General features: G+C 41.8%; 1 protein-coding gene across 2 annotated transcripts in view; it reads right to left on the bottom strand.

Annotated features, from left to right (window-relative positions):
* The window catches only part of TGFBR3 (transforming growth factor beta receptor 3), a 211,360-nt gene that overhangs the window by 25,885 nt on the left and 161,500 nt on the right, over positions 1-23,975 (bottom strand). For both annotated transcript variants that reach the window (XM_047085878.1, XM_047085877.1), the window contains 9 exons: positions 22,737-22,905; positions 20,867-21,014; positions 15,959-16,148; positions 13,697-14,031; positions 13,140-13,292; positions 10,470-10,610; positions 10,132-10,290; positions 4,854-5,153; positions 1,546-1,666 (listed from right to left, as the gene is read on the bottom strand). In XM_047085878.1, the coding sequence (XP_046941834.1) occupies positions 1,546-1,666; positions 4,854-5,153; positions 10,132-10,290; positions 10,470-10,610; positions 13,140-13,292; positions 13,697-14,031; positions 15,959-16,148; positions 20,867-21,014; positions 22,737-22,905 (1,716 nt within the window). The remainder of the gene's footprint in view (positions 1-1,545; positions 1,667-4,853; positions 5,154-10,131; positions 10,291-10,469; positions 10,611-13,139; positions 13,293-13,696; positions 14,032-15,958; positions 16,149-20,866; positions 21,015-22,736; positions 22,906-23,975) is intronic.

Below are 23,975 nucleotides of genomic sequence, written 5' to 3'. Positions count from 1 at the left end.
CACAGAGGTCACTCAACCAAAGAAGAAAGTAGACACATCCACATGCCTCTATTCTATTAGGTCCTGTGCGCCTATCCTCTTAGCCCCCACTGCCTTGTCTTGCCAAATCCAGCAATGCTTACATCAGAAATGCCATCCCAGCGCTGCCCCCAAGCCTACATCAGGTGTCAGCTCCACCTGGCAGGCCTCCTAGCAAATGCTCACCAAGAGGAGACAGTATGCTTGCTGGCTTCTATCAAGGCTCCAGTGCCAAGCTCCTCTCTGTCCCTTGGTGGTGGAAGGTGGCATGGGACCTAGCCCTGAAATAGCTAACCCCAGAAGCTAGGAATCCACTTTCACTCTCAGACTTCTCTTTGTTTGGCACCCCTAGACAATGTTTCCAGATAGTCATAGGTTGTTTCTAGACAGTGAAAATGTAGCTGCCCAAATAGCCCATGTGTATTTGGCTCCACTCCCTCAGATGTTGCCAGCTGCCTGATGTGTTCTTGTTTGTCCATGCCCCTCGGCTGTGATGCCCGTCCCCATCAGATGCTCTCCACAGTCCACAGGACCTCATGTCCATTCCTAACATCTCCATGGAGCCCAGCTCGGTTTCTCCGCTGGTCTGGCTGACTTGGCCTACACCATGTTTGGCTTTGCCTTGCCTGTCTACCTGAGGCCACACCTCTTAGGGCACGTCCTTCCTTTTCTCCCACAAGAAGATGCAGACTGCTGATGCTCCTGGGTGTGCAAGAAGACGCACCCTTGGCTTCAAGCAACAAATGTGCCTGGGTAACATTCTGAAACCTGAATTATAAAAATGCATTTGGACAGTGGTTCTTAACCTTCTTTCTGCTCTGACCTAAGATGAATGGTGTTCATATACCTAACACTCTCCCCAAAGGCATCTGCGATCCTGATACAGCCCTGGGACTGCTTGTACTCAGCAGAATCACTGGTAGTAGACCACAGAAAGATGGGCTGTGGGCTGCTCAATCCGGGCACGCCAGGAGGAACTTGGAGCCTTTCTTGCATACTCAAGGGAGCATATTTGAATGGCAAGGGAGAGTGACATTGGGATAGGGACAACTTTGACTCTGATATAATATTAAAGAGGAAATCATTGGCAAACATATCACTAATAACTCAGCCACATGTCAGAGCAGACCTAACTAAATAAAAGGCTCTTTTGGCAAAACTCCTTCTAAAGTTACTAATTGGCCCTTAATTTATCTTTTGAATACAAATGTACTTTGATTTACAGTATTGGAGCTGTTGCTGCTTCTTTTGTATTTTTTTTAGTATTGGAGCTTTTTTTTTTTTAATGTTTACTTAGTTTTCAGAGAAAGAGCATGAGCAGGAGAGGGGCAGAGAATCCAAAGTGGGCTCTGAGCTGTCAGCACAGAGCCTGATGTGGGGCTCAAACTCGCGAACTGTGAGATCATGACCTGAGCTAAAGTTGGATGCTCAGCCAACTGAGCTACCCAGGCTCATCCTAGGGGTCTAGTACTGGAACTTCTTAAAATGGGCAACCCCCAGGCTCTGAGCGAGCCTTCCAAAACGCACCTTTAACTTCTTCTTGCTGGTGGATCACAGCAAGGGGCTTGGTGAAGGTCTTCTTAGTCTGCATCATGGCCCAGATCATTGAGGCGTCCAGCGAGTTGCAGGCTTCATCTGGAGGCACACACTGCAGAGAGGCAGAGACAGCAAAGCAGGGTCAGGGGTCACCCCGAAGAGCCTGCACCAACTCAGCCTGCACAGTTGGCCAGTGCCCCTTATCAGACAGCTCACAGCTGTTTACCAGAGAAAAACAGGAGATTTGGGCGTTTTCCAAAGAACCATAAATAATCTGGGAGATATAGTGGCAGACCCAGGATATTCTCAGCTGCACTTGAAGATTCAAATATCACTGGATGGCTTATAAACATTGCCTTTTCCCCCCATCTTCCCACAAAACAACTAGAGGTTTTAGTGTTATTTAGTCTGAAAAATAATAAAAAAAAAACCTATATGACGAATGTTGGCCCTTCACCAAGCTGGCTTCACATAAATGGTTCATATTTGTGATTTGTGATTGTGGGAAACTTCATGCACGGCATTATGAAAGTGACAGATTTTACATCTGTTGTCCAAAAAGATAATAATGTTGTCAAATTTGTTTGATTTTTTAAAATCCTGGCATAGGCTCGTTCAAAATGGTATAGGTGACCAGGGTCACCTGCTATAGTGTTCCACACTGGAGTCCTGGGGAGTTGTAGCCAGGTGTGGGGACCATGAGATTAGCTGTTTACAGTCATTTTAAGGCCCCAAACTTAGGATTAGCATGCCCAAGCCCGTTATATCTGTTTTTAAAAAGTGTAATCACACTCTAGTACCTTTTTCTTTAAAACATCTTCAGTTCCTTGTCTATGCTTATCAATAGGTAAAACTCTGATGTACATGGCATCTACTTGTTTTTGTTGTAAGAAGTATATCAACCCTTTAAGAAGTCTATAGCAAGCCATCCCTAAAAGCTAATGAACTTCCAGCTCTTCCAATCACAAAAGAGCAAAGGCTTTTGGCTCTATTGTCATTGCTGCTCTGAACAGCATATTATAAGAAAATAACTCCTTCCCTTCCCCCAAAACCCAGAGGAAGCCTTTACAATAGCCTCCTTATAAAGGGAAACAACAGATTTTTCTGTGGAAAGGCCTCATTGTTGAAAAGATCTGCATGTTAGGAAAAGCCTTCTTACTTTACTGTTATTTCTTCAGATAAGTAAGAGTCTACGATTCTACGTCCAATTCATGGCTCGACCCTGGGCAAGACACTTAACTCCGGCCTTAGTTTCATCAGCTAAGGGCAGGGATGGACCCAATGGTCTTTGAGTACTCCTCCTAGGAAGATTCTTTGGCTCTCTCTATCATCATAGAAGGCACTGAGAAGTCGCTAGAACTGTGGAAATATTACCTACAAGCAGTAAACATGAGGAGAGTGGTAACAGTTCATCCGAAGCCACTGCACTATAAATGGTGGACTGTTGTTACTGTCTCATTTGCTCCTCTGTTCCTAAGGGAAACCAGCTACTATTATTTCTTTTTTTTTTTTTTTCATTTTTTTTCCTTTAACATTTATTTATTATTGAGAGACAGAGAGACACAGAGCATGAGCCAGGGAAGGGTAGAGAGAGGGGGAGACACAGAATCCTAAGCAGGCTCCAGGCTCTGATCGGTCAGCACAGAGGCCGACGCAGGGCTCGAACTCACAAACCGTGAGATCATGACCTGAGCCAAAGTTGGACACTCAACCAACTGGGCCACCCAGGCGCCCCTACTATTATTTCAATTATAGATGAGGCCATGCAGATTCTGAGAGCTCAAGGGACTTGCTTAAAATCTTGTTAGTAAGCAGTGGGCCTTCCTGCTCAGTCCTCATGCTCTTTCTAGTTTCTCTTGCCTTGGGCGTAAATAGAGACTTTAGGTTTGGGGTCACATCCCATGTCATCTGCTGGGCCTTAGAACTCTCCTTAGAATTCCCTGCAATGAAGTACTGGGATTAATTTTCACAAAATGATACGCTATGGACTATGCCAGGCCAGGCTCAGTGAGAGGTAATAACCAAAGCCTTCAGTAAAGACACCTAGTAACTGCCAGGCCTCCCCTCCTAGATCCCAAACTTCTACAAGTCTTCCACCAGCTGCAGGGACCAGCTGTGTGTCACAGCCAAGCATTAAGTTTTCCCATGCCTCTCTACCACAAGTCTACAAATGGCCACTGGGAGGTGAATGCCCACAAGGCTAAGGCATCAATGTTTCCAAAAGCAACCTAAAGAACATAGTCTAAATCATCTTATGTATTCATGCTCCCAAATGATCATGACCAGATTTGCTACATTTTCATACGTATTATAAAATGTTCTCTGATGTTATCGGAGAAATGGATGCCCAGGGGAATATAACAGTGTAAAGCATTTATCCAGTAATAATGATTTAATTTATCCAGTAATAATGATTTAATTGTTCCTCCTCCCTCTTTATCTACCTCTTACAACCTATGTATTAAGAGAGAATTCCACACATACACTATTAATGATACCAATCAATTATTAGTTTTAGACACTGATTTATATGTGACTACAAAAGTTTTATAAGTCAGCTGACACTGTGCAAGATTTCTACAGATGAAATGCATGTAAGGAATTATACATAACTATGGAAGATCACAGAAACAAAACTGTGGCAGAGACACCCTTCTTGCACAAGGCCCAACTAATGAGGGTTTGTAATTAACCTTGCAGATCCCCCCCTACGCAGCCATTGCAACAAGGTCAAAATGTTCTGATGTCTGTTGTGGCAACAGAATGTACTGGTTCAATATGGGGAGTGACATAAGGTAAACATGATGAACCAGTATGAAGCTGAGAAAAATTAAAATATTTGTTAGTTTCCCTTAGAGGTCCTCTTGAGACAAGTCAACCTTATAATTCACACAGAGAAGGTCAAAAAACAATTGCAATACAAGTCTCAGCGGGACCTGGAAAAATTAATCCTCACACTGAACTTGTCCTTTCGGCTCTGTACTTTTGGCACTGCACGCTATCTGAATAGCAAAGATAAAGCCAGACCTCTCCCTCAATGGAAAACAGTCTTGATTTATCATTTGTAAGATACTACTAAGTAGCATGCATGGAAAAAAAAAGTCATACTGTCAGGATTTATTCTCTAAGACTCCATAAAACTCACGGTTCCCTGCTAACACAGATTTTATTACTTCAATTGGGCAGTTCCCAAACCAAAAACCTCAACCTGCAATAACTCGTGATTAAACTTCTCCGGTAGGTCACTGCCTCACCTAAAAATGTCGAAATAGCATACAGATGGATGAAGGCCTACTCACCTTAGGTAACTTCTGGGGGTCCTTTTCCTTCTTGGTACACAGCGTGAGCTCACACTGTAGAAAGAGCAGTGAGGTGTTGAAAATGGACTTAAACACAAAGCTGAATCGCTTCTTATCCATCTCAGCTTGGGGAATAGGAAAGTGCACCCTCTTTGGATTGTAGAATTTCACAGATTCATCTTTAGGACAAATGTTTTCAATGATAGTGTAATCAGACATCCTATCCGGGTTTGAATATGGAGAGATAAAGCACGTTTGGATGGCAAAGCCCAATTCTTGGTCAGCCTTAGTAACAGACACCTACAAAAGAACAGAAAGACCAATCAGAAGCAAGTTGGCATCTCTCTTTTACTCTATTACACAAGGGTAACATATCAACATAGTGCTTCTGATGAGGGACCCTGCTTTATTTTCATAGTGTACTTATACAGTCTTCTTTCTAATTACAAAAGTAATATATACTCATTGAAAAAAGACGTCTCCCATTTAAACTTGATATGGATGATTATGGTGAATTATTTGGTTCCAATGTCAGTCTGGAAGATTCCAACACAAGATGAGTAAATCTTGTCAACCTCCCCTAAGTCCTCTGGGAAATAAAAATAAAAGCACAGGGCGCACCTAAAATGGATTTTCCAAAATAAACAAACACCAACAGGCAAAATCCCTGATGTCATAATACTGTATCATGTCTTAGTAGCATACCACCTGTAGCGCAAGCTATTTTTTGAAATTGCTCAAAAATAAGGTACAGAGCAAAATCTATTTAACCTAGGCAGAGAGGACTGAACTTCTAAACTGCAGCAAGTCAGAATGAGCCTAAAACATTGCAATAAAGCTACAGATTCATCTAAAGTCCTGCTTCCTAGTGAGCAGGCAGAGCTGGCCCAGTTTGGTGTCAGGAACCGTGCAATCTGGTGGCGATCACGAGCCTGGCAAAGTGTCCTAGCTACTCACAGGTCCAAAATAGGCCTTGCCAAGTACTCTCCCTTCGCTCTTTAAGCCCAAGGGTATTTTAAGGGAAATCTAATCTGGAAACGTTTCCAACTCATTATACTTCCCTCTTACAAAACATTTGTATGGGCTACGTCCAAACCTTGTTAAGGTTCTTTTCTTTAGAAACAGGAAGTGGTGTTTGGCCAAGTGTAAACAGAATTCAAACCTCAACTATCCTGAACTCAGCTAAAATCCTCGGACCAGAGTGGATTCTCCATTTGGTGACACATGGATACTGTGTGAACTGCCTTTCCCCTCATGCCTCATTCCTTTACTAAACTTAGGGTCAAAATAAACTTAAACACTTTAGAAATAAAGTTAGTCCTTAATCATAAGCCAATAGCCCCAGAATCCTTTCAAAAGGCGTGGAGATATAAACGCACTTTCCATTCTGGGAACCCAGGGGAAATCCCTGACATCGCATAGGGCACAGCACTATTTTGAAATATCCCTACGTGGTTAACTACAAGACACTCAACAGTGAAGATGATTGTGATCATGTCACTTTGTTGGGCCTTAAAGCTCAATCCCTCTGAACAATCTTGTGAGATAAATATTTTCATCTCCATTTGATAAATGGAGGAGAAACAGCATCCAAGATGGATGACTCATTCAAAACCCCACTTTGCAAGCGCTGGATAAAACCAGGGCTTAAAACCCAGGCCTTCTGACCTCAAGTCCATTTTCTCTAAAGTACTTCATGGTAGCCACAGGGTCAATTCAACCAAACCCAACATGTGGCCTTGGGAAATCACCTAGTCAGAAATCTTTCTAGGAAATAGTGTTTGGTAGTCTATAAATATTCACAGATCATTGTTTTGGCAATATTTCTAAAAAATAAGATATCTTGGAAAGATGGAAAATTACATATATCCTATTACTAAAAAGTGGCCTTTAACATGAAGTCAGAACCCACAATGCAAAAATGCAGACAGAAGAAGAAATGCAAATCTTTTCTCTAATCTCAAAGAAAGTACATAGTAGCAGAAAGTCTAAGGTATCCCAATAAGTTGTTTTGGAGGAAAAACTATGGTCAGTAAGTCTTTTACTCTAAAATGGCCTGGAAATGAGTGGTAGAAGGACTACAGGCCTTGGAGGGAGATGAGCAGATGAGCCTCAGGAAATTGCGTGCTCTGTGACTTGTGCCCTGTGAACTCTGAGTCTCAGTTTCCTCCCACACAGAATAAGGGCACCAATACCTACCAGAAACAGTTATTGTGAGCATGTGTAAAGTCACAATTACACACAAACAACAGTTCTCAGCTACTCAATAAATGCCAGCTATAATTAGTAGTTCTATTCTAGATGTAAAATTTGGAGGTTATAAACAGTTCTTTTTAATGCCCCCAAGAAAAATGAACTAACAGAAAAGCTGTCATTTGCTGAGTCGAAGGGGCACATGTACCCCAATGTTTAAGCAGTGGTATCAACAATAGCCAAATTATGCAAAAGTCCAAATGTCCACAGACTTATGAATGGACAAAGAAGATGTGGTACCTTGTACACACACACACACACACACACACACACACACACACATACACACACTCAATGGAATACTACTCAGAGAAAAAGAATGAAATCTTGCCATTTGCAACAATGTGGATGGAACCAGAGTGTATTATGCTAAGCAAAGTAACTCTGTCAGAGAAAGAGATCATATGATTTCACCCATATGAGGAATTTGAGAAACTTAACAGATGAACACAGGGGAAGGGAAGGAAAAATAAGGTAAAAGCAGAGAGGGAGACAAACCATAAGAGACTCTTAAATACAGAGAACAAACTGAGGGCTGCTGGAGGGGAGGTGGGTAGAGGGATGGGTTAAATGGGTGGTGGACATAAGGAGGGCACTTGTTAGGATGAGCACTGGGTGTTACATATAAGAGATGGATCACTGGGTTCTACTTCTGAAGCCAAGACTACACTGTATGTTAACTAACTCAAATTTAAAAAAAAAGAAGAAGAAGAAGGGGTGCCTGGGTGGCTCAGTCAGTTCAGCATCCAACTTCAGCTCAGGTCATGATCTCAGGGTTTACGAATTTGAGCCCCGCGTTGGGATCTGTGCTGACATCCCAGAGCCTGGAGCTGCTTCAGATTCTCTCTGCCCTTCCCCCACTTGTTCTCTCTCTCTCTCTCTCTCTCTCTCCTTCCATCTCTCTCTCATAAACTTAAAATTTTTTTTTAAAAGAGGATGAAAATATAGTCAGTATATGAAAAGATATAAATGTGAAAGTAAGAAAAAAAAAAGCATTTCAAGTAAGCCAGCATTAGGTGGACTGGGGAGAAAAACCAAAAGGCCCAGGGTAGGATACAGGAGGAAGACTGGCCACTGATGAGTATACGGCAGCAAAGCCGTAGGTCAGCAGAGCAGGCACACGTTTGAAAAAGAACAAACTGCAGTTAAGCAGGGCCCCTAAAATCCAGGGCACAGCAGAGGGTCACTGACCAACTGCGCACGTGGACTATGCAGGCAGAAACGCAAGAAGAAAAAAATCTCTTCTTGGATAAGAAGAGATCTGTAATTAGGAACAGCATGTAGAAAGCAGTATATTTTCCCCAGTGGAGAAAAAAGGTATACCCCCAAAAAAGAGAAGACCTCTCAGAATAAGGAATCAAAAAGGAGGAGAGATCCAGGAAAACCTCTAGAGCCAGTGGGCTCCATCCCAGAATGAGGACAAAGGTGAGAGTTCTTTGTCTTTCTGAAATAGAAATATGTGCTCTGAAGTCACTTTCAATGTGTCAAAGTACCCCATTTCCACCCTGTAAGCTTCTCAATCCTCCCACAGTGAAGCAGAACACCAGCTTGCAGTTTAGCACCAAAACTAGCTCATCAGAGGATGATGTTCTTGTAAGACCAGCAGGTGTTCTGAGGCCATAGAGATGTTTATCCTTTTCTAGAATCTAATCCATGAACCTGGATATTTGCACTGGTGAGAGGGTTACATTTTCTTCCCCTTTAAGTGACCCTTTGAGGATAAATGATAGTAGCATCTAGTAGATAACATTATGGGCTCTGGAGCCAGTCAACCTGAGTATGAACCCTACTCTGAGCTCATTAGTTACTAACTATGTGATTGTAGACAAGTCTGTACCTTAATTTCCTCATCCCTAAAATGGGGATATCAGTAGTCTTGTCTCATCGGACTGCTTTGAAGAGTCAATTACTATAACACTTATAACCTGAGTTTGGCACAAAATAAATCTGCAATAATGTTAGCTGTTATTATTTCATTATTCCCACCACTACCTAATATTTTCATAGTTATTCCACAGATATATGCTATACATAATAATTACCATTATGTATACAAAATAGTTTCATACATTTATAGATACATTTAGATAATGATCTAAAAAAAACCAATTTTCATGAGATACGGAAGCGCACAGCATTTCACTGAGGTGTGTTCAATTTAAAAGATAATATAAGAGGTGATGTGAGGGGCGTCTGGGTGGCTCAGTTGGTTAAGCATCCAACTTCAGCTCAGGTCATGATCTTGCGGTTTGTGGGTTTGAGCCCTGCGTCAGGCTCTGTGCTAACAGCTAGAGCCTGGAGGCTGCTTCGGATTCTGTCTGTCTGTCTCTCTCTCTCTCTCTCTCTCTCTCTGTCTCTGCTCCTCTCCTGTTCACGCTCTGTCTCTCTCTCTCTCAAAAATAAATAAACATTAAAACAATTAAAAAAAAAAAGAGGTGGTGTGAAATCTTCCTGGTTAACTCTAACAGTGCAAATACTGAACTCCTGTTCCAAAAATACTAAGGACAAAGCAAGAACAGGACTTTATTAGAATTCACACTGCTGATTAAAAAAACAAAAACAAAAACAAAAAAAACATTCATCTGTAAAACACTCTCTCCATGTAGCAAATCCTGCAATGTCTTGCTTTGGTCAGAAATCAACCTGGATGCAGGGCGCCTGGGTGACTCAGTTGGTTAAACATTTGACTTTGGCCCTGGTCATGATTTCACAGCTCGTGAGTTCAGGCCCCGCGTCGGGCTCTGTGCTGACAGCTCAGAGCCTGGAGCCTGCTTTGGATTCTGTGTCTCCCTCTCATTCTGCTCCTCCCCCTGCTCATGTTCTGTCTCTGTCTCTGTCTCTCTCAAAAATAAATAAATACGAAAAAAAGAAAGAAATCAACCTGGATGCATTTTCTGAGCCAAGCCCTTACCCAGAACTGGTTAAGGGGTGTGGGGAAGAACACGATGAGGTCTGCCCCAGGAGCTACTATAATTCAGCCCTGACCTAAAAGCCCAAGGCTAGTTAATGTTCATAAGTAGCATACCTCAACATAAATGTGTCCGTTCTCTGCCACAGAGAAGACCCCCTGAGAGGGCACGAGAAAGAGGTCAGTGTTATAGAGCTCCATGTTGAAAGTGACATTCCTGTGGAGTGGGTCCTGGAAGCCGCTGTGATTCCTCACTCGCCGCAGGCTGCAGTTAAACTAGTGAAAACAAACAAAACAGAGATAAATCAGAGTCAAATGAAGGATGAACACCCTAGACCTTTATAACCTTTGGCCTTTAACATCTAATCCCTGCCCCCCACTCCCAACAGTCCCTAATTAAAGCCGACCAAAAGGACAACATTCTCACAAACTACCTACTACAAACAAACACATACCACCACAATTTCAGGCCGGCTGAAGAAGGAAGTGTCTCCTTCATCCATATCCCCCGGAAATCCATGATCACCTGACTCCAGATCTTCATAACCATCTAGCCAGCCGCTACTATCCCCAGGTGATGGAACCTGCATCACAATCTAAAAGGCCAAGAAAGCGCAGACATGGTCATTGAAACACCCAGTCACATGATCTGGTTCTATCTCACACCAACACCAATGTAATAATTCAGTTGCAAACTGAAAACCTGACTTAAAACAAAACAGGGCTCCTGAGTGGCGGCTGGGTCGTGGCTCCGTGGCTCCGTCATTAAGCATCTGACTTTGGCTCAGGTCATGATCTCACAGTTGGTGAGTTTGAGTCCTACATGGGGTGAACATGAACCCTGCTTTGGGTAAAAACATGAGCCCCAGGTGAGCTCCACTTCTCTCTCTCTCTCTCTTTCTCTTTGGCCTTGCTCACTTGCGCCCCCCATCTCTCTCTCTCAAAATAAAAATAAGAAAAACCTCCAAGTGTTTCAGGATTTTATCTTCAAAGAGATAAAAATAAAGAGGAACCCAAAGTACATTCAAATTAAAACTCGACTAAAGTATGCATCTTTCCTGGTGGAAGAATAAAACTTGTTTCAAACAGTAGGAAAACACTAGGCACTGGAATAAGGTTGAATGGGGTTGTCAGCAGGCCAGCCTGTAGGGGAAGGGGCCTTCTCCTTAAGGGGCTTCTCTTTACATCAAAAATTCTAAGAAATATTAAGAGCTGGCTAATTTGTATCCATTGAGATTTCTATCAAGTTTGAGTTGGAAACAAAGTACCTAATGTTTACTATTATGCCAGCCTCTCCTCATCTTATCTCTGTACTCCTCTACCTTTTCCTCATTTCCTCCCCCGTATCTTTCTGTATGGTATACAGATGGAGGAAAGAATCCTGTTTTATTCTATGATAGTCTATCCTAATGTTAGTTGAGATGATTATTCCTAGGTTAGTTCTAGATAACATGAAAAATTCACCTGAGGACTGTGACTCCATAAATAAAATCCTAATTTTTTTGTGTATATAGAATAGTCATATTTTTTGGTCTGATTTTGTGTCGTGTGACTAATTTCTGAATATGTTGCAAAACAAAAGTATATAGTAAGTCTGGAAATTGCTACAAATAGTTATCACTGGAACGAACACCTAAAATATTCACTAAAGGGAAGAGAATGTAGAAAAACCACCTCTCCATTTACCGGTTCCTCACAAGAAAGTACTGATGTACCTGAAGCAAGTACCTAGGACATTTCTTACCCTAGGTACTATCATCATAATATACACACAAATACACACACAGACACATACACAGACACACACACAGGCACACACACGAGAAGAAAGAGATTTTAAGGGCTTGGGATATACCTTTTTCTTCTGAGGAAAATGATATTATTTTTACTTAGCAGATAACCAGAGCCTCTTATTGGTGTTAATTTAGACATAAATTTAAAATTCCAAAATCAAGTATATCAGTACTATATGCTATTCATTATATCTGGAAAAACTGGGTAATATACAAAAATTAATGTTGGAATTGGCAGGGGTGTGTTCATCATAGAGGTCAAAGGTTAATAAATTATTCCAGGAACAAAGGGAGATTAGTTGGGCCAGCCTTGTGTCAGGGAAAGATTAGTGGATGAGAGGTCAGGAAGCTGGATTCAGTCCTGGCTCTGCTGTTAACTAGTTCCTCAAATCTAAGCAAGTCTCTTAACTCCCGGGAGTTCAAATTCCTCACCTGTGAAATGAGGAAGTTGAATGAGATCATCTTAAGGTTCTTTCCAGCTCAAACACTCTAAGTTTGAAGAATAATAAACTTGGGCCCATAGAGTCAGTCCCCACATGAGCCACAGTGACAAAGCACCTGATCTCCAGTCTTTCCTCTGGATGGGTCAAGGGTATCTACCAAAGGGCAGTGGGACGAACATGAATGAGAGTCATGCCCTCCCCAGCCCGTGGCAAAGCTGGAGTAGGTGCTGGGAGCATAGACACACACATCATGTCAAAGCCAGACACGGATTTTTGAGCCTTATTTTTACCATCAAAAGTATAACCTGAACTGCAAAATTAATACTATAAAGTTCTTTTGAAATTTCATGTTTCAAATTCTTTTAATATTTACTACCTAGTGTCTATTTCTGCAAGAATAGGCTTCATCTGAAAAAAAAAAAAAAGATTCAGATGAATGAACTGACAAGAATGATTTCTGAAAAGTGCAGGATAGCTACTATAGTGGATAATCATTGGGGGAATCTGTGGAATCTTCCTCTGGGGAACTTCAAAAGTAGGGGATTTTTTTCAATTTAATCTCTTTTCTTCAAGTTGGAGGGAGACTTAATAATAATTTCTTGAGGGCCATTTTTGGATTTCTCTTGATTACTTTGTTCACGAGGAAGGGAGAAGTCCTCCTACCTCTGAACAAGACTGAAATGAGGCCACAGAGACCATGGAGCTGGCTAGCTCTGCTGTGTAGACTCAAGGTCAAAGGACACCCAATTTGTTGAGAACTGACACTTGGCTTTTTTAGGCCTAGGGTATATGCCCCTGCACATTTTCACAGAAATTTTAAGGCTAATTTTAAGGAAACACCCGGAAAGGATCTGGCAAAGGGCCAAGCTTTGTTTTGGGGAACACTTACAGAGTTATAATAAATCACTCCATCCGGGGCTGACCGCCGGTGCCAAGTACCACAGCCACTCAAGGGAGACTCCAAAATGAAGTGGGTGCCATTCATCTTGGCCTTGCAGGTAGGATCCAACAGAGTGAGCTCCATCCCCGAGTAGTTGTTGGCCTGAAACAACCACCACCAAGACATAAGGAAGGGCCCACAGGCAGTTCTGCAGCACACACGGAACGTGTTTTGCCTGGTCTTCCCATATGGTATTGGTTGCTGGAGGCCTGCCTTCCCCCTCCCCCCTTACCTCTTCCCAGCCTACCAAGGATTGTGTTTGTTGGCCTTGGAAATTCAATAGCAAAATATTGACACACAAGGATCTGGAACCCCCTTTAACTGAGAATAACAGGACCTGGGTAAGAAACACAGCCAAGGGGAAGTAAGCCCATCCAACTGAGAAAACAGTATCAGGTCCCCAGAGTTCAAAAGTGAAAGAGCTAGAGGGAAATAACTAACACATACTGGGGCAAGATGGGGAGGGAGGTGGCTTTCTCTTCTCTCCTTTAAGAAATTGCACTGACCTGAAAAGACTCTTTTTCTACAGATACGACCATCTTTTCACTGTCACATTTGACTGACAGGGAAATATCCACATTCTCTTGCACCTCCTTGGGCTCTTCGGGACCAGGAAACAGCCGCAAGCTGGGGACGATAGGGTCCCTTGGCTGGGGGATCCCATCTTCTCCCCTTTCCATCTGGCCTCTCCTGGAGATATCCGGGATAGGAAAGGGGAAACCTCCATTTCGGCCTCCCCCTCCCCGGATGGGTGGGTTCTCCAGGGCAGGCAGACTGCCAGGGTCCAGCAGGATCCGTAGCTCAGGAGGGATGGTATGGACTTCCTCATCTCTCATTTCCTCTGGTGGTGACAGAAGGCAACATTGTCAGTGTTTGATGCCAGGCCACAGTCATCATCATTAGAGGCAAGTACAAGAGGAACTGGCACAGAATGGGTGTGTGTAAAATTACTCTTATCAAGCAATGTGTAAAGGAGACAAGGAGTCTGGAAACCTGAATTCCAGTCCTGGTGTTCTTTCTAACTGACTGAGTGTCTCTGGGCCAGTGGCTTACTTCTCTGTGTCTTAGTTTTCTAATTTTTAAAATTAAGAGGTTGGATTAGATCATTAGTCCTCTGTATTAAAATTATTTGGGGAGATTGAAAAAAATTCCCTATACCCAGGCTGTGCCCCAGGTCAATTAAAATCAGACTTTATGGAGAGGTATCTAATCATTAATATGTTTTAAAGCTCCCTGTATGATTCCAACATACAGCCAAGGTTGAGAACCATGGACTAGATAATTTCTAAGGCCCTGTAAGATATAAAAATCCATTATTTGAGGAGCGCCTGGGTGGCTCAGTGGGTTAAGCATCTAACTCTTGATTTCAGCTCAGGTCATGGTTTGTGAGTTCGAGCCCCAAGTCAGGCTCTGTGCTAACTCTTTGTTCTCTTTCTCCCTCTCTTTGCCCCTCCCCAGCTTGCTCTCTCTCTCTCTCTCTCTCTCTCTCTCTCAAAATAAATAAATAAACTTTAAAAAAAATACATGATTTGAATAAGTTATTGGGACAATAATATTTTCAAGTGCCATTGTAATACTTCCCTTGAATCTAGAGATTCTTTAGAATACATTCTTCAGGGATTTCTTGAAATAGTATTTGCTACCTCCTTTTTGCCTGCTAAATTCTAACAGGCATTTGAGCACCCTGGCCTAGTCCTGAAGGAGAAAAGAAAAAGCTGCTTAGGTACACTTATTCCTTCAAAGGGAAAGACCTGTTTCCATATAATCAATATTCAGTGTTCTGTCCTATTTTCAACAATTTAGGGAAGAGACATTTCCCCAGTATTGTTTATATCCATCCAGTCTCAAAGTCAACGCCTGAGGTCAATCCATCTCAGTGGGAGCAGGAAGTGAACATGACTGGGGACATTAACTCTCCTTCAATACTATCTTTCGGGAAAGGATGGCAGACGGCACAGCTGTATGGGTCCAAAAGAGGCCAGAGCTTTGGAGGGTTTTAAATTTGTACGTTGACAAAAACCTTCACAACAACCCTTTGAGGTAGGGCCTATTTGCTCTCCCATATTACTGAGGAGGAACCACCTGAGGCTCAGAAATTAAGCAACTTGCCCTCAAACAGTGAACAAATGGCCCGTATTCCTAACCTTCAATCTATGGGCACTGTCCTTGGTGGCAGTACCTATTCCCCAGAGGAATAGGTCTGGGGATCAGAAAACTCTGGATTTGAGTCTCACTAGTTAGAGGCTTGGCAAAACCTCAAGAACCTGTTAAAATTCCACTTTCTGCTCCATCCAACTGGAGTAATGACTCCTGCGTCCCCTCTGGGTGAGGAAGAAGAAGCACCTCGTGACTACTGTCCTGTAAGATGCAGTCTGACCCAGGACTTTTCCCCCGTAGTTCCAGCCGCTCTGCATCTCAGCTGTCAGTGATTAGCAGGCACTTCTGAGAGAAGAAGCCAGGCTAATTTGTTCTTAATGTAATCACAGTGAATTATGTGATCTACAACAAAGTTCTCCACCATGCAATCAACTGTACCAAAAGAATTTGGTACAGAAAAATCTGTACAAAAGTACCAAAGATCGTTGCTTTAAAATAATCTATCATGATTCTAGATACTCTTAAACTTGATAGTAAAATGCAGTCAAATGAATCATTAAAATTTACAACAGAAAAACAGTATCATATGAGATGTAATGAGAGTTCCTCATTGGAGAGCCTCATTTAGGGGATATTTTTACTACAGAAAAAAAAAAAAAATCCATACTTACCACTGTTTTCAAGCCGAAGATGGAATCTATTAGCCACAGGAGCCACTGTATATGATGTTACTGGACTATAGCCATTGTCCGAAGCCCACTTGAACAGATTCTCTTGGGTTGAAGGAATGTCATCTCTTACTGATTTGGTTGTTATCATGGATCTTTCACTCTCTTTCCCAAAGCCAATACTGTTAGGAGCCTGAAGATAACAGCAAAATTTCACTCGTGAGTCTAAAACTAAACAGTACTTTAAGTACAAATTCAATACCTAGAATGAACAGATTCTACATTGTATATGAAAGAACTATTTATTCTTTTGATCCCTACTTTCCTTGGGCTAAGAACACTGATGTGAAAATCTTTAACAGCAGATTAAGAAAAATTTATTCATGTTGTTTGATCTTACCATTTGGGTTGCTTATGCTGATAAAAATAATCCAATAATCGATAAGTAGCTACATACTGAGTATACCTACTAGGTTACCAGAGTTAGTTAAATGTTTAAATTATATATATATATATATATATATATATATATATATATATATAATGTTTAAATTATATACATATAATACCAAACTTTCCCTTATTTTTATTTAAAATGATGTTTAAAGTGTACAAATGTGCATGTTATACTGCCAAAAATATGTCCATGCTTCTATTTTCTGCACCCTAGATTTAAATGAAAGAAGGCACAATGCAGTTACTTCACTGTGGAGACCATCTCATCTTTGTAAACTATTATATTCCATATGGTGGAACAACCAGTGTTGAGATTTCAGTTATAATTTATGGCCCGCTCAGCAATCCTGTAATTGTATTCATTTGTCAATTTTATTAACTGAAGATGCTTCGATTTTATGTTCCAAAAATTAATTAATTGATTTGGGTTACTGTCCCTCTAAGTGCCAATATTTTATCCAGCAATACCAGTAAGCTGACTTCCACTTGGTAATTAATTACAAAATTAGAACTGAGTGATAGGAATCCTTCCAAGAAAGGACTGAGTAACCAGGATATGGTAAGTTTCCACATCCTCTGGCTCCTACAGCAGTGACCTTGTCAGACAGTGAAGGAGCTGACGGATGCAGAGGAGATCCCAAAGCGAAGGCACCGTAGTTTCAACAACTGCTCCAACAAGACTGGAAAGCCCTTCCAGCATGAAGATTAGGCCATTTTCATGCCGTATAAAAATCACTTTAATTTCCATGCCCAATTATTTTCTCCTGCATACATGCAGCATTTTTTCCTGAATTCTCCATTTGTTTCCCATTCTGTGTGCCCCGAACATGACTAAATATTAATCCTTTCCCACTATAAAACCATCGAAGATTCACAGGCTCTAAGTTCTCTTGGCCTCTTTGGTGGTGGGATATTGGCTAAGGACACATATTTTCAATTCAAAGCTTAAAGGATCTCCCCCAGTATATTTTTTCTGTGACCCAACGTGATTATCTGAAACTTCCAGAGCGGCCAGTCACAATAATGCATGCAAAGGAACCAGACAGAGCTTTAACCACGCTTTGTAGCCATTTGTGAAAAACTCAGCTTGACAGGTTTGGAATATTCCAGCACTTACCCTGCTTTAGAGAAAATTCCTTAGAGGAAGGAAGGGTTAAAAAAAAACCAAACAACTAAACTAAAATGAGGTAAGGAAGGATCCAAGTAGTTCTTTAAACTTAGTTTCCTAGGTGCAGCTTCTTCTAGTCTTTTAAAGCAGCATGTCGTTTTGATTGGCGGGAGTTGTAACACTGGCCTAAACAACACAGCTTGGCCTCATCTGCCCTAGTCTTTCATGTTGTTGGACAGCTGAGAAAATACTGTATTTCCAGAATACTATCATCACAACCGCCACCTGTGTTTTTTGTACCAATATGGAATGATTTGTTTACACCTTTCCACATTAAATCTAGGAGCTGTCAGTACAACTCATATTGATTACGCCTCAGGACTTACAAGGCTAGAAATCTATCTACACGTTTGTAAAACAGCAAGGCTTGGCAAACTGGTTCCTTCCCAGCAATGAGCAAATTCCTCACCCTCTATTTCGGGATACAGGGAGTCCCCAGGCTTTTCTAAGGCTTCGGTGTAGCTACTCCAAATGGGAGTGTTCAAGGGGGTCTCCAAATACCACCACCATATTTCAGCCACATCTTCATGAAGGATGATGAGCAAGGTAGAGTCTGAGCCCTTCCCTCTTCCCTGTCCCCTCCACTGCCCAACACACACTTGCATCAGAAATGATGGGGTACGGGAGAGGTTGGTCAGAGATGTAGTCCATTCCCACTGGATTAAAACATGTCTTCTCTAAGAATAAGCTGGCTGAGGCCATTTGAAATAGTGTAACCAAATATTTCCTCCATCTATTCTTTTGTTTTGGAGGTTCCTCCAAAATGTGATTATGCACGGTCCATAAGGGACCTGAAGAAAAACCCAGAGCTGGGCACAGTAATGAGGACAGTTCTAGTATTCCAGTTCTTGTCCACAGTACTGCCCTTTGTGGCTCTTGGAGGGTGCACTCTGCCTGTGCCCCCACCCCCTACAGGCACCCACATGCCACCTGTGTTTAATGGGACTCTTCTTTACATTTACCCAATCAAGTGCCTTATAATTCCTTCAGCAGACATTTTGTTTTCACTTTGTTTAGAGAAGTTAATTGCTCCTATAGACAAACTTTTGAAAAGTTTCCTGTGGAAGGAAGATAAATTCCCTTTTTATGGCAGGCACTATGCTAGAAGACTTACATATGTTATTTAGTTCTCCTCTAAAATATAAGGAGGGTACCTGGGTGGCTCAGTCAGGTAAGCATCTGACTTCAGCTCAGGTCATGATCTCACAGTTCATGAGCTTGAGCCCCACATCCAGTGAGCTCGAGTCCTGCTTTGGGTGAGCCCTACTTCTCTCTTGCTCCTTCTCTCTCCCTCTCTCTCTTTCTCTCTCTCTGCCCCTCACTCAGAAGTAGCACACGTGGCTGAGAACTCACCCTGTGCACACAGCCTGTCTACCAGGCTGTCTCTAAAGAAGATACTACAAACAAGGCCACTATGAACCATTTCCCTTTTCTAAGCATGAATGTATACTTTTTTAATAGCAGGTACCTTTCCTTCAGAGCATAGTCAGAACTCACATCTGAGACTGGGAGTTAGGAAATCAAAAAGCATGAAACTGATTGGGAGAATAAAAAAGAACATCATGAAACATTACCTAATTGTTTAGTAATGTTGTCATGCATTGTCCAAAATTGGCCGGGAACAGGAGTACAGCCAAAGAGAGGAATATAAACAGATCTTGCCCTGGGATGAGCAATCTCATTTCTAGTCTGTCTTACTCATATGAAAAGTGAAGACATTCAAAGTGAACTCCAGGACTGCCATGGACCAGGAACACATACATGCTCAGGTACAGAAAGAGCCACTGAAGGGTCAGGGCCGAAAGAACATTTACACAACTCCAGCAGGGAATTAAAATGTACCGTATGTTTTTTGCCTTTCAAAGCATAATTCCCTTTCCTGTTTTTGTTATTCTGAAATTAAAAACATTTGGTTGGTGTGCCAGGCAGCAAATGCTGCAGACATCCCAGGTCACCAACACCCCTCTGGCCAAGCCAGGGAAAGCAACTGAAACAGCTCTGACTTCAGAAAACTGCGGCTGGGCTTTGTTCTCGACACCAAATTAATGTATCGCCCTCACACAGGATGGCTTATTTGGATCCTCTCACAATTAAAAAAAAAAAAAAAAAACCCACAGGAACCAGAAACAATTACAGTACTTTAAAATTAAGATGTGTATGCTTGTGGCTTTGCCTGCTGCTTCTGGTGAGTGCTTGTACATGAGGTAGCCCCAGCGGAGCACTGGCTTCGTCCACTGTTATATCACGCTAAAGGTGCCATGAATGAACAGCACCAAAACCAGAGGCATCCCTCCCCCAAAATGGGGAAAACATAAAACCCTCTCCAATTGCTTCAATGCAGGTACTGAAAGAGGGAATCAGACACAACTTTTTAAAAAGGCAATACACAAAAATTTGAGCCTACAAAAGAGATGCTAAGGTAATTATCTTCTTAAAAGTGACGAGGGGGGGTTTTCTTGAACTTTCTTGTAATTTGTGCAACATGCTGTCACACAGTTAATGCCGTAAACATATTTGAAAAAGATTTATTTTACCAAATTTCAACATTTAATTTTTTAGGAAACTAGCTGCTGTCTGCCTATCATGCCAACCAACTAATAAACTTCTTAAGCATATCTCCTTCATGGAAGTAATGTTTAGTTAGGGAGTAGGCTGGGGGTACTTTTCCTATATTATTTCACTAACCACCCCATTACTGTGATTCTAGCATCAGTGTTTCACCCTCAGAAGTTAGAAGCAAGCAAAAAGGCATGCCAATACCATGTATTTATCTCTAAAAGAAAAGACAACAGTGTGAGCTGGGGTCAGCCCAATTTTCCACACCTTCCCTAAATACCTAACCCCAAATTAAGAGCTGATATTCAGTACCATGACAATGAGGCCATTACAGGACTGTCAACCATGAAAGGCCCCATTGTGCTCATTATTTTACAGTTACTCTGACTGGAAAGCACACTCATACATTTCAGGAATTTCACAAATGAGGCAACTGGGGTCTAAAGAGGTTAAGGGACTTGCCCAAGGTCACAGTTTGTAAATGGCAGTCTGGACTCAAATCTTGATCTTGACCCCAGAGGCCATGCTTTTAGCCACCACACTGTCTGCCCTTGTCAGGAGAAACCATGGAGCAGCCTATTTTATAAAGTGAAAAATCACAGAGAGCTCAGAGAAGCAGAAACTTCACAAAAATAATACATATAAAGCAAAAACGTCACAAAAATAACACATACAAGCACAGCTTAAATTGTTGCCATGCATCAAAACAAAGAAATGCTCAGCAAACTTACAACAACTCTCAGGTTTCCCTTAACATCAAAAGATTTGATCACCCAGTTGACAGACTTTTTGCACTTCAAGATCAGGATGAGATTTTTGACCACCTCAAGATCCTTTCGAGAAGGTCTTATGTCAATTATTATATCCACCTGGAAAGCACTGTGAATGGAAAACAAAGGCAAAGTTAGAACCCAAATGCCAGAGAGTTGCAACTATCTCCTCTCTTCCAAGTCTTCATGTTTCCAGTGTCTGGCCAGTTGATTAAAAAGCTGGAGTTGATCCCAGGCAAATGACATGTGCAAAACAGATTGTTAGTGCACACAAAACAAAATAGTTTTACATAACAATAGAAAAATACGCCTGCTGATAATTAGACACTAAAATTTTTCTCCTTCTTTGTGGGGAATAAAAAAGACAGTTACTTAAGGCAGCCACTGTTTGAAATGGATCTGGGCAACCAGGAATTTACTTTTAAAGCAGAATTGTTGCTTTTCAACCTTCAACACCTTCAGTGTGTAACTTTCCAATTTGCATATGCTCAAAATCCTGGAAGGTGGCAGGGAGGAGGGACGCCTGGTAGTAAAAAAACAAAACAAAACAAACCCCCGAAACAGAAAAAAACAACAAAAACAACAACAACAAAAAAAACTAGGACACTTAAGATGAAATAAGAGGCGAAAGGCTGGAGAATTTGACTTAAATAAGGTTTGCATAAGCCATTAACATTTGCTACAGAATCATATCTGCACTCACTTTCCCAAACTTCTGGATATACAGTTATTAAAATAAAGAAAACAGATGGTCAACCAACTGATTACTGGAAAATTGATGAAGACAACCCAAACTTCTAAGAATTCAGTATACAGGAGAATTTTTTTTAACCAAACAATAACATCTCTGTCATTCTGAATTTAAAGGAAAGTCTTTCTTTCCATTTGGTTTTACACACTTGTGAAGCACATGATGAATGATACACTCAAATGAAGCCTGAGGCTTAATATCTAAGCATGTTTGCCAGATTGATTCTATTCCCATTCTCTTTTAATTTTCCACAAAATTCTTCATGTGGGACAGAATGGAATCTTCCCCAAACTGATGTGTAGTTTATTCACCTTTGAAAGCAAAATTTGATTAGAATTTTAATTCTGAAATCCCTCTACAATATAAATTTAAGGCAGTGGTCCACAGGAATGCAGACTCGAGTAGAAGAAAGAGGCACTTTTCCTCTTTTATCCCTTTTAATTCCCTAATCATTCTTGATAGGGAGGGTTAAATTGCTAGACCTGGGGCAGGAAGCTGAGGGTGGGAGATGGAGAAAAAGAACGTAAGCGAGAGGCAGGTTGTATCTAATGGCTCTTTGGTGTGTCGCCACGGAGGGCCATGCGCCAACACACCCACACTCACTCCCCCACCTCCGATGCACACACACCTTCATAGCACACACAGCTCTGAATGCAAATGTGCTCTGAGGATGCTATGAATGGAATTTTATTAAAAACAGAATGTGATTAAAATTATAATTATGTTAACAGGCATATTTTATAATTTTTTATCAGGAATAACCTCAGTCAAAGGAGATAACAATGGAGCAAGAATTATTTTGTACTGTAATTAATTAGTGCCTGAAAGTTCAAAATAGGCTTCAGAAACTCACCTAGAATATAGGGGATCTAGAGACAGATGCCGAAAATAAAATATACCACTGGTGCCTTCACTCCCTTCTTCAAAACTTCTGTTAATTCACCCAACGCATGAACAGCTCCCTCCCTCCTACACAAGTAGGGTTGTACTGTCTCTGCCTCAAGTCAGCATATATCTTTATTTTCATTTCTTTTCAGTTCAGCGCATGCCCCCCCCCCCCCCACACACACACTCACTTACCTGTAGGGGTTAGAGCTGGGGGTAATTAATTCAATGATGTGTACTTCCTTATCCTGGGGCTGGCTGGATATCACACAACCCTCGGCTGCTTTGGGCTGAAGGTACTCAGCAAGGTAATTGAGCGAGAGAAAATTCTTCCCTATGTTGCACGTGGGAGGGAACACTTGATCTGAAAGAAACACAGGACAATTCATCACACCACTGAGCTACACGTTATCAGACTCGAAGGGAAGAAGGTGATAGTAACTGAGCAACTGCAGGACACAGGGAACCACAAGCCCTAGGGACGGCCTTAGAACTCAACCACTGCCTTCAAATACCTCCCCTATGGTCACCAGTGACCTCCTACTGACCAATTCTAGTGGCCTCTTTTGGTCTAAATCCTTTCCTTTCCTGTTTTCTGTGATACTGCGTTGTCCTCATCCACATCCTCTGACTTACCTCCCATCTCTTTTACTGGTTCCCCCTCCTCTGCCCATTCTTTAGACACCAATGATCCTCAATCTTGGGTGCTCACCAGAATCTACCTATTTGGACCCCATCCCAGAGATTCTGAGTCAGAAGATCTGGGGGGCAGGGTGGTGCTAGGCAGCTTTCTTTTTGAAAAGCTCCACAGTTGATCTTGATACAAAACCAAGGCTAAGAACTCAATTCCTTCCTCAATCTTCTTTTTGTCTCATAATCTTCCCAAATGACCTCAACTGCTCCTAGGGCTTCAACCTGTACCTAGATCATGACTCCTTTTCTGAGTTGCAGTCTTGGGCTGGCATCTGTCTACCAAGTACCTCTCACCTAAAAAATCCAATAGTTATTTCATAGTCCACATACTCAACAGTGAAATCAATTATCTATCCAGATATGCTCCTCCTTGGATATTTGCTACTTCAATTAATAGGGGGATCAACCAACTAATCAATTCTCTGGGCTGCTATGTAGAATGAATCATTCCCTCATATTTATTCATCACAGCACTACAGATCTAAAGACTGAAGGAGGGAGTTTGGGGGAAACAGTGAGGGCAGACTTTCACTCTTTCTCACAATCTCGTTACAGATGACTAATGCTTTTATAACACTTTACAGTTTACAAGGTGCTTTTGCAAACATCTCATTGTGCTAAGGGCTGCTCATCACCTCCACCAGGGAAAGCGATACAAGTACCAAGAGTCTAAAGATACTCCCACAAGGGCACATGCCGTTTACACAGCACTGTGGTTGATGGGATTTCCAGCCAGCGGTT

The sequence above is a fragment of the Lynx rufus genome, unplaced genomic scaffold, assembly GCF_022079265.1.
Source record: "Lynx rufus isolate CCGP_SWC_20201006 ecotype Redwood Valley unplaced genomic scaffold, mLynRuf1.p SCAF_2, whole genome shotgun sequence".
Lineage (NCBI taxonomy): Eukaryota > Metazoa > Chordata > Mammalia > Carnivora > Felidae > Lynx > Lynx rufus.
This window is presented reverse-complemented; position numbering and strand designations above follow the sequence as displayed.